The sequence below is a fragment of the Columba livia genome, chromosome 16, assembly GCF_036013475.1.
Source record: "Columba livia isolate bColLiv1 breed racing homer chromosome 16, bColLiv1.pat.W.v2, whole genome shotgun sequence".
Taxonomy (NCBI): domain Eukaryota; kingdom Metazoa; phylum Chordata; class Aves; order Columbiformes; family Columbidae; genus Columba; species Columba livia.
In genome coordinates, this window is record NC_088617.1 from 11,110,114 (window position 1) to 11,120,730 (window position 10,617).

The following is a 10,617-nucleotide window of genomic DNA, read 5'->3' on the forward strand; positions in this document are numbered from 1 at the left end:
AGCTAGCTTGATAATGACATCTTAGGAAATGGAAGAAAGATTCTTGGAGATACATAACGTGTTTAATTGAAACCATTAGTCGTACTGGCAAACAGCTTCAGATTTCTGTTCTGTTAATCCGAACAAAGTGCTGCAATTATGACTCAATACATAGTGTCCTCTAGTGCTACTCGCCCCACATTCCCAAAGTACAGAACGAAAACAAAACTGTTTTCAGTTAACAACACATTCCAAACTTCTATCCAGAATACTTTTATTATATGGTTATCATATACATCAGAATTATAGCGGGAACATTTACAAGAATGTAAAGATAGTTCAGAACCTCCATTATTCACATACACACTAACTCACACACTCATTTTGCATGTCTGGTCAGTAATCAGGTGAATGATGCACAAAATTATTGCTTTGTGAACATACACCTCAGATTAGATTTAATCTTCAGTGGCAAGAATTTAGATATGAAAAAAAAAAAGTCTTAAATACCCTGTATAACATACCTGTGCATAAACCTAAAGATATGTTTAGCTTACCCATAACCTTTGAAATACTTACCAAAATTAACATTTGAAACCCATTTATAAAAAAAAAAAAAAGGTATTAAAAAGTTCACCATTATTTACAAATCCAATTAAATTACACATAAATAAATATTTACATTCAATACACTGCTTCCCTTAATACACATAAAACCTCCCTGGAAATAATTTTTGGCCTTAATAGGCAAAAAAAATAATTAAAAAAAAAGTTATGTGCCTATTCTTTCAAGTTTCCCCCCCAATTTGAAAACAAGACAATATAAATATGTGAATAAAGCTGCAATATCCTTAGACACAGAAAGCAAATTTCTAAAAGCGTTTTCGTTTTGTACTATTCCTTGTTAAAAAATATCAAGACAGTATCCACTGCAGCCAACATTCCTGCAGTTTTCAAAAGCCTGAATATTCCCATAAAAAGAAACATGGCAAATGCCACCAGATAACTTTCAAATCTAGCAGGATTTTAGTACTCTCCTATGGCAATCTGAAAATAAAGAACAAAATAAAATTTAGAAAAAAAAAAAAAGCACAGAATAATGATACTATTTTCAGGTGTTTATAAAAAGTTTTAATGTACATAAATCTATATACCATTGTGTAATACTGTTTTATTGTTATTGTTGCATTTAGAGAGAATAAAACCCTGAAATTGTATCAGATAACTAATAGGCTTCCGTCTAAAATCTGTATCTTAAAACCTATACGCGAAGCTGGTCACCACTAGATACTCAGGTGTGGAAAAGAAATCTAAATGTATCGCTCTGTATATTTCCATCAAAACCCCTTTATAGCACCACTTTTACAGCAAAGATTTCAATACACTTGTACCAGGTACTTATCTTCTGGTCATTCCTTCCACAGATCAGGGATACTGCAGCTTTTAGAAAGACTTGTCTCATGGATCCAGGGGGACTGAAGATCCTGAATAAGATGATTAGGTTTTTTCTCCTTTTTTTCCCCTCCTTTCTTAAAAACAAAACAAAACCAAACCAAAAACATACAAACAAACAAACAAAAATAAAAATAAAAATAAAAAAAACTCGAATCTCTATGTTCCCCCTGGCAAGAAGATCCCAGTCTGTGTTTAGGAGGAAGAGTTTAAAGTCTGGTTTCTCTCCTTTTTACTTCCTGTGCTTATCCATTTTATCAATGGTTTTGTTGGTTTCTGCAGGGCTCTGGTCGCCAGCGTTCATGTACGTTTTGTCTGCTATTTTTAATGCTTCATTTAGGTAGTTCTGGACGGATGTCATGGCGGCGCAGATGGCAGCACTCCCAAAGCCATGTGTGATCAGGCTAAAATGAGTCAAGCAGCCCTGGATGCCAGGGTCCAAGATGGGACTGGGTCTCGTGTTTCCAAGAGGAGTTCTGTCCTGAGTCAGGAGGTCTGTGAATTCCTTGCAAATCTGCCTGCGAGACACAAAGCGATCACACTTTACACTGTGGTGGGAATTTATGCAAAAGCAAATAAAGAAAAATAATGAAGTCCATATCAAATATTTAGCAGTTATGTGGGCATTAGAATTTTCAGAAATTCAGTACTTCAGCAGGAGCACGGCCTGACATTAAATCCTATTTATTAGCAGCAGCTTTGGGTGAACATTCTGTTATATCTGTGTCACAAAAACACATGCACACTCTGCAAAATAATCTCTTCACCTCTGGTGTCTGGCTGGCTCTGCATCTTTTGCTCTAGATTTTAAAGCAGAAGTGGGAATTTAAGGCTAGTTTCTGTGAGAACTTCCAGAGCTGCAGTTAAGTGATTTAGAAAGACTAAAAGCAGCTGAACAGCAGATTCAGTTTAGTCGTGTGTATTATATGTATATGCCCTCTTTAGGGGAGACCTAGGCCCTGAGCCTGCAAACACTAACACATATGTCTGGCAAAACATGAACGGTTAATAACGCTCAAGCATATGTTGTTTGCTGCTTGTAAATCTGTCCCCTTGATGGGATTTCACAGGAGCTGAGCAATCTTAACAGAATCATCACTAACAGAATTTCTCAATCACAAACATCTTCCAAAAGATTGTTATCAGTGTTAATAACAATACCAACAGTGGTAATACTGAAAAGAGAAGGAGCAGAACTCAGTAAAAAACATAAGGTTCAAGCTATCTATAGGAAAGAGGGAGACTGTATTTCTAAATTTCTAAGAGCTATTTTCTTGTAAAATGTCTCTCTTTCGGGAAGGCTCGATTAATTCAGCAACAGGAGTGCATTTCACATGCCTGATCTGAGCCTAAAGTCGGAGAAACTCTTGTCAGCAGTTTAAGCAGGCTTTTCTCAGGTCCTCTGCAGAGCGAGAATGCCATCAAAAGCAAAGAATGACACCAACCCAAACCAGAAAGCATCTCAGACCAGAAGAGATCACGAACTGAAGGCTTTGTTAAACCTCAGCCTGGGAAGGCTGGGGGACAAGGGGAAAGCAAGCACTCCAGCCACTGGTTTAAGATAAGTGTGAAACAACACAGGTATTTCCTACTAGAGACCCGTTCAGTACCTGGTTTATTTACAGGTACAAGTGTCCACAGAACAGCCATAACAAAGCTTCTCCTTTAACCCCTCTCCCTTGTTCATCAATGTTTGCAATAGGAATTTAATTAGGCACAAGTATTTTTCACATCTACCAAAGGCTGGCTTTTCACTGGACTGTAAAAATATTCAACTTTATCAGTGAAAACGGACTATCCAGAGTCCCATGGGGGACACTCCTGTGCTGCTGCTGCCATGGAGCGGAGCCCAGGACACCCCCAGTGACTCTTCTTGGAGATGCCCCTTAGAGGTGGGTGAACTATCTCCTGCTCCCAGTCCCACACTGGTTCCCAGCCCCAGACCACACCTGCCCTCCAGGTCCCCAACCCCATCAGATCCAGGGGCATCTTTTTCTTCAGCTATCCTGGCACAATTAAAAGGCAAAGAGAACAGAACTGGTGCAAACTGCTTCAGAGCTACCATCCAGGGTGGTTGTTATTATTATTGGTTCAGACTAAAAATAACTTCTGCCGTAACCGAATTCAAACCAAAACCAAATAAAAACAATTGCTTCATCTCCCTAATTAAAATTACACATGAAAATGCACCAAACTGTACAGTCACAGATACTCACATGGTCAGACAAAAGCATCTTTTAGAAAGATATGGAAAAAAAAAAACACCAAAATCCAAGCCTAAAACTTACTTTGCAGCAAGAAGCATATTCTTCCTGTTTGCCATTTCATTGCGGCCCATGTGTGGTCTAGTTAAATATTCGGCCACTGCTTTGGAAGGAAACTCTGTCTCACAAACGTAACCAAAGTCCCGAGCAAGATGTACAGCTTCACCTGGTGTGGGTAAAAGGGAATGCTCATGAAATGTAGTTACATCTTTTTATAATAAGGGGATCAGGGAAATTAAGCAAAGTGAGTTTTTGAAGTATATTTTAGAAAGGGACACTATTTTACTACCATACTCATTATTTTCTAATTAATAGATCAGTGTTTGTTTATAAGTTTATATCAAAGAAGAAAAGAAAAAAACCCTACATGGTGACTGCTACAAAAATAAATATCTTGCCTTTATACTGGAAAGAAAAACTTGTGTCTTTATCCAGATTAACTGCACAAAGACTAGATCAAGTTGTCCACTAATTTTTTGAAAACCTGGCAACTAAATTCCACTTATATAATAAAGGGTTTATCAGTTTGTTATATTTTCTAAATACTTTCCAATAAACATTTTCTTATAGAAAATAAAATTGTTAAGGTGTATAATTAAGCCACTTTTTTTTTTTTTTAATTAAGGCAATTTCATCAGGCTTAAAAAAAAATGGATTGGCATGAACAGCATTTTACCTGTGCGCATGTGCACTCATATACAGTCTTTTAAACCCAGCTTCCCAAGAATGGTTTTAAATGGAAGCTGCTATAATGGGAGCTGATGTAGAAGTGAACCAGCAGTATGGTAGTATTAGATCATTTTTCACTTTTGCTTCTATTCCTACTAAATTGTACCACTACCAGGAGCTGTTTTAAGCAGAAATACAAAACATAACCACACACACATATATATATATATACACACACCCTTCAAATCAGCTTAACTGATAGAGGGTCCACATAACATGTTACAGATTAAAGGGGCTCCAGTTTCCTATCAGGAAGTCAAAAGCTATAAATCTCACTTTATACACTTGTTTATTAGAAAAGCTTTTGAGGATACCGCTGAGGTAGGGCCAGGCACTGGAGTCAGCTGCCCCGGACTTTTCAAGTTTCCCAGTAGGGAAACGAAGCCACTGATGTGGCGAGTTTCACCCCTTTTGCCTTCCCTGCCTGTCACTGCACACACCATTATGAAACCCGAAACAATTCACCCCCCTCTAGAAACACAGACTGGACAAACTGACACTTCAGACACCTTGGGGTGCAGGAATTACTGCATCCCTGCCAGCATCCCTGCGGCGCAGAGTGAGGAAGAGGCGGAGGAACTGGGTTGGTGTGCAGATACAGCTCTGGGATCAAGGGCTTAGTGATCAGATTTGAAGGGAGAAGGGGAGAGGAGCCCCCCAAAGGCAACACAGCTGTTAGTTGCTGCAATGTCCTCACCATGCGCACTTTCAAATAAGCAAAAACCTTCTCATTACATTCATTGACTTTGTAGCTTTTCCATGCTTTGCCTAAAGGATAAAAGCTATACACAAAGGGATAAAAAGTTTATTTTTTTAAAGACACATTCAAGACTGACCTTCCACCAAAGATGTCAATAGTGTCACATTTGCAGCTTTCCTTCTACCAGCAGGAAGATTCAAGCCAATTTTATCCAGTTTTTCCCTTAATGACCTGCCACCATTTTTTGATTTGGCTCTGTAATTAAAGGGGGAAAAAAGGCTTTATTTATCTTCAGGGAACACTTCTTTTTAAAGATGAGAAATTCCAGTTACTGACATTCAATAGGGTTCTAGTGGGGGGAGAGATAAAAAACAGGCTGTCTTTTCAAGTGACCTACTTTTTAAATGCTTTAGTATAAACCAGCCAGGGTGAAACACAGCAGGTCAAAATTAAAACATTTCAAACCGCACTGTTGAAACCAACAGCTGTAGAGTGATCACAAGCAAATTAAGTGTATGCAGAAAAAAGGACATATGAAGCGTCCTTGTAATGATCAATTAAGACCATGAGAATTAATCCAAAAAAATCATTCCGTGGGGAGACAGTTTGTCACAGGAGTAAGAAGGCTCCATGAACAGTTTTTTGAGACAAAAATCCAACTTTAAACAGAGAACAAGAATTGCTGTCAGAGCTGTTAATAGCACTTCTCGAGAAGCAGCAGAAGTGCAAAGAAGTTTTATTTCCAAAGCTATTAGGATTCAGTGTCGTTCGGCTTCTTAAAAATCAGAAATTGGCTGAAAGGCTTTTTCTTGGCTCGTTATGCTGATCTGGCTGCTCACACACACACAGAAGCGCAAGAAAAATCACGAACAATGGACGCGATGGGGATGGTTGTAAGGGAGTTGCAGGCTGCCTACCTTCTGAGCACTCCTCCTAGCAAAGAGGCGTTGAGACACTCGGGGGGCGAGAGCCGCCTCTGAACCTCTGCTACTGTCACTTTGTATTTCGACGTGGAGCTCAGGAGGGAAAGTCTCCCCGGAACCGAACAAAATACTTCATTGGGGTTTATGACCACTCCAATTAATCCATCCTTTTGGCAGGGGAGGCTGAGAGCACTGTTTTTCGTTAAGGAAATGGGACCTGCGGGAGGAAGAGGGAAACCAGGTGATTTTATAAAAGAGAAAAAAATAAATAGGAAGTGGCAAGCATATTTCCTTTCTCCAAAAAAAGATCAGGAGATGGGATTTCGTTTTGTGTTAAAAGCTCACGCCACTGACCCCCGTGTCCCCAGCATCTCCCTGCAGCACCAGGTTCGGCTGCAATCAAAAGGTCCCCACAGCTATTCCCGAACAGCGATGTTTTGTCACACTACATTTCAAGAAGCTGCTGATCTCAACTAAGGATACTTTTTTCAAAACGCACAAACCCCGCATCTGTGAAGCAGCGTGCTGCAAGTTAGCAAACCCGTGCTTATAAAAAGCCCGATACAACTACAGACTTCAAATTAGCATCTTTCAGCTACTGTCAAAAACTCTTTCTGAGCCGGGGTAGGGAGAAGCCTTCCAGCTCCTGCTGGGGTCCATCTTCCACCTCACACAAGCGGAGTTAAGAAACCGCCTCTGGAACTTAATCCTGACAAATTCATAACAGACGGTCCAACAGAGAGAGGGATGCAGCCCAGAAGAGAACTGAAAGTAAAACGTTTCTCACTAATGGCTTCACCCTTTAGGTGAACAGGGACAACAAAGGCTTTGCAAGGAGCAAACCACAGATCCAGCTTTTCCCTCCCCTTGCGAATCCCCGCCGTTAACCCCCTGTGTTAATGTGCTGCTGGCTCACAGCACCGATCCGAAAGGGTTAAAGAGCGGAGCTCGGCCCCGCTCCCCGGAGGGGAAAAGATTTTTCAGTGGTGCATCTGACAGCGAAATTATTCTCCCATGAGCTAAACGCAGCAATCAAAGCTCTGACAAACACTTCTGCTTTTCCTCAGTTAGGTATTTGTTTGAAGTCTTCAGAGGAAACTTCCACTGATTTTTTAAAGCACAAATTTGTTTAAAAACAAAAACAGGAAAAAAACCCCTAAATGACTGTAAATTGAGTCAATACGTCTTTCTCCTTCCTTAAAACCTCGGCTAGAAAACCATTTCGATTAAGATAAAGCCAAGCAGGCTTATGCCCGCGAACTCATTCGCCTTTAAAGTCTTCGAAAAAAGTTGAATTAAAAAAAGACATACACCAAAAAAAGCAAACACTTCCAGCACTAGCAACGACAACAAAAAGGCGGCACCGTGTCCCTTTACACACGGGTATTCCAGGACAGCATCACATTCAGTCCGAGGTCCTGGTTTCGATTAAAGCTACACACAAGAGCAGGGACACTCCGTGCGGGGACAGCCGGTGTCCCCGAGGAGTCACCCCCGGGTTCGGAGCCGAACCGGGATGGCCCCGGGGGTTTGTCCCCAACGCCACCTTCCCTCAGATGGTGTTGGAAAAATCCACCGACAGAGAGAATGTAGTAAAAAAATCCTCCGCCCTCCCAATCCTAAAGGATCCGCGTTTTAAAAAGGTAATAAGGCGTCAGTTCACCGGTGCATCATTAAACTTTAAACTATTGACAAGGGAAAGTAAACTGCAGTGCCACCTTACTGACCTTTTCTAATTACTGTCTGGTCGTGCATTAGTAAGTGTTGATCTTCCACATTCTGGAAAGAGAAAGGGGAGAAAGTTTCGCACCTCGAAAAGCTGAGAGGGAACGGAGCCGGGGGGGCTTTTGGGAAACCCACCCCACCCTGCGTGTCCCCATTTTAAGGGCAGAAGGGAAGAAAAGGCGGGTTTCGCTCCAAGGATGAGGATGGGGCAAGCAAAGGTGGGATGTGCAGAACGGGACGGTGCCTGGATCCTCAGCAGAGCGCTCGGACATCTCTGCAGCTGGGGAGCGCCTGTCCCGCCCGCCTCCCGCGATGAACGGGGCGGCCCGGGGGGGCATCTTACCTGCACCTCCTCCATCTGGTGGGCCATGTCGTGCAGACCCAGGTTATCGGCCAGCGCGGAGGCGTCCAGCCCGTGCCCGTGGGGCAGAAGGAGCTCGGAGCGCCGGTACGTTTCCCTGCGGCCGCCGGCGGAGCCGCTCTCCAGCGCCGAGAGGTGGGGGACGAGACCGGGGCGGGCGTGGGGAGTGAGAGCGGCCGGGTCCTGGCTCTGTCGGTTGGGCCAGGCACTCTGCTGCTGGCTGGGGGGCGGCGGCGGCGGCTGATGGAGTGGGTTGATGGAGAAGGGGTCCCCGAGGTGGGAGTAAGGGTCGCTGGACTGGGAGTAAGGCAGCGGCTGGTACGGGGGAGGGAAGTAGGGGGGCTGGAAGTCGGAGGCGCCCGAGTGAGAGAGTGGCGGAGCTGAGCTGTACAGGTGCTGACTGACCGCCGAGAGATGCGGGAGCCGCGGGTTCCCGTTGCTGCTCCCATCGTGCCGGTCCTGGAAAGCACAGAGGGGTGGGAGAGAAGGGAGGCGGCCGTCAGCGGGGCTCTGTGGGGCAGCAACGACAGCCCACACCCGGGAGAACACGTCGGGCGGCGGCACTTGCTGGTACCGGGGAAAAGGGGAGAGCCGCCCTGCTCCTGGCTGGGCAGCATTCTCTTTTCAAGGCACTTCGCTTAGGAATCAGCCCCACTCCCAGGGAATAGATTACAAACCAGTTCTCACTGCTCTCCTCATCACAACTACAACACGCTAACCCTCATTCTCGTGCAAATCCTTTAAAGAGTCATTAAAATTAGAAAAATTCAAATCAGCGACGCAGCCCCATTTCCGCCACACTGCCCCGGTTGGGTAAGAGACTGATGCCGGGGACTGCGGACTGGCTGCTTAAGAGCCCTGGGCAGAGCAGCCCGGAGGCCTCCGGCACCCAGTCTCTCCCACGGCCCCCGGAGCCGTGCGGGACCCACAGCTCACGGCTGCCGGAGCCACGGGGGAGGACGCGCTTCTCCCTCCAGCCGTCCCATCTCTGCTAGAATCTCCCCCGATTTCAAATCTCAGCAGTCAAAGCTCAAATGTCTACAGTGGGCTGATCCAGGGATTTAGCAGCTTCTGGCTTCACGGTCATTAAAATAACAGGACTAGTTAATAAGAGGTGAATAGGGTACCAATGGAGCGTGAAGCGGGGACTGCAGCTAATCTGTAGGAGGCAAGCGGGCGCACCGCGACCAATGGAGCCGAGAGGGTGGGGAACGGGGGACACAGCCGCTTTCGGAGAGATCAAAATCCGGGAGGACCTCGCGAGGGGTGGGAGACGCTCCCGCGGAGAATAGGAACGTGGGAAGGGCCGCTCAGGGCACTGCCCGGCTCAGCCCGCAGCAGCCGGTACCTGCCGGGCGGCTCTTCCGCACCGCCCGCTCCTCTCCCACCCGGAGCGGGGCCTCGCAACCCGGACCGGTCCGGCAGGCAGCACGGGGCTCCGGCGGGCTGGGGTCTGCCCGCTTCTGCCCTCGGCCCCGGTTGTTGCTTCTCCTGCCCCCTCTGCCGGGGGACACTTCATCGGGGCGATGCTTCATCGGGCGGGCAGGGGATGCTGGTTCAGTTCTCCCAGCCGGGACTTTCACCCCGTTTTCTTTAAGAGTCCAAAAGACTCGGGAAAAAAAAAAAAATTCGCACCTCCAAGGAGAAAAAAAAGAGGCAAAGCGGGGATCTTCATTCAGGAAGGGACAAATCCCACACGGCGGGGAGGCAGGAGAGCCGGGCGCCGGCTGGAAGCGAGCGGGGAGGGAGGGGGGAGCGGTGGAGCTCCGCGCTGCCCCACGCCGGAACCCCCCTGTCCCACTCGCGACCCCTCCCAGCACTTCTCACCTCGCAGTCCTCTTCATACTTGACATTATCTGCTAGTTTCCACAACATGGCGTCCAGCGTCCAAACCAGGTGTGTGGTGTCGAAAATAGACGAGAGCTCAGCCCCCCCTCCACGGGCGGTAAATCCACGTCGGCAATCGGGAAGAGGAGCTGCCCCCCGGACGGAGCTCAGTTGGCAGGCATGAAGGCAGATGACGGACTAAACCTCCACGCTAATGGTCACTCGGGTTTTTTTCCCTGCTCAGACGCCCTTAATGGCAATAGGATTATCATAACTCCTCCCCAGGGATGGCCTGGGAGCCGCGGCCGCCAGCCACTCAGGAGGGAGCGCGCAGCCCCAAGCCACTCCTTCCGCGCTGCCCTCCGCGCCCGCGCACGGGTGGGGAGGCAGTGCAGAGCTGAGCCCTCCCCGCTTCCCTCAGCACCCCCCGAGAGCTCAGGGGGCAGTCCTGGCCCGCGGGAAGGGGTCATGCGTGGACATTCCCACCCACACTGCAACGAGGCTGCCTCAAAAAGCCGCCCCCCCCCAACAAGTGTTTGATTTTTTGGGGTGGGGGAAGCAGTGTCGGGTGCCCCCACCTCCCCACACGCGTGGAAGGGCTTTGCTAAAATCCGCGTGGGAAGGCGCGGTGCCGGTGCGCCCACGCTCGGCGAGTCC

At 46.6% G+C, this 10,617-nt stretch overlaps 1 protein-coding gene across 1 annotated transcript; it reads right to left on the reverse strand.

Moving 5' to 3' along the window:
• Nucleotides 1-236: 236 nt before the first annotated feature.
• Nucleotides 237-10,199, reverse strand: TFAP2C (transcription factor AP-2 gamma). Its single transcript, XM_021283643.2, has 7 exons — nucleotides 9,961-10,199; nucleotides 8,116-8,592; nucleotides 7,775-7,826; nucleotides 6,042-6,264; nucleotides 5,261-5,379; nucleotides 3,720-3,861; nucleotides 237-1,949 (listed from the first exon to the last, which is right to left on the reverse strand). Exons 1-7 carry the CDS (start codon nucleotides 10,006-10,008, stop codon nucleotides 1,664-1,666), a joined length of 1,347 nt encoding a protein of 448 aa, XP_021139318.2. The 5' UTR covers nucleotides 10,009-10,199; the 3' UTR covers nucleotides 237-1,663.
• Between the last annotated feature and the right edge of the window lie 418 nt (nucleotides 10,200-10,617).

What these genes read in the sequence shown, in the direction of transcription:
- TFAP2C (XM_021283643.2), bottom strand. Translation starts at nt 10,008, where the DNA reads ATGTTGTGGAAACTAGCAGATAATGTCAAGTATGAAGAGGACTGCGAG. An exon ending in CCAGACAGTAATTAGAAAAG is followed by an intron (nt 6,265 to 7,774) that starts GTCAGTAAGGTG and finishes TTCCTCCCGCAG; the next exon opens with GTCCCATTTCCTTAACGAAA. An exon ending in AATATGCTTCTTGCTGCAAA is followed by an intron (nt 1,950 to 3,719) that starts GTAAGTTTTAGG and finishes TGTGTCTCGCAG; the next exon opens with GCAGATTTGCAAGGAATTCA.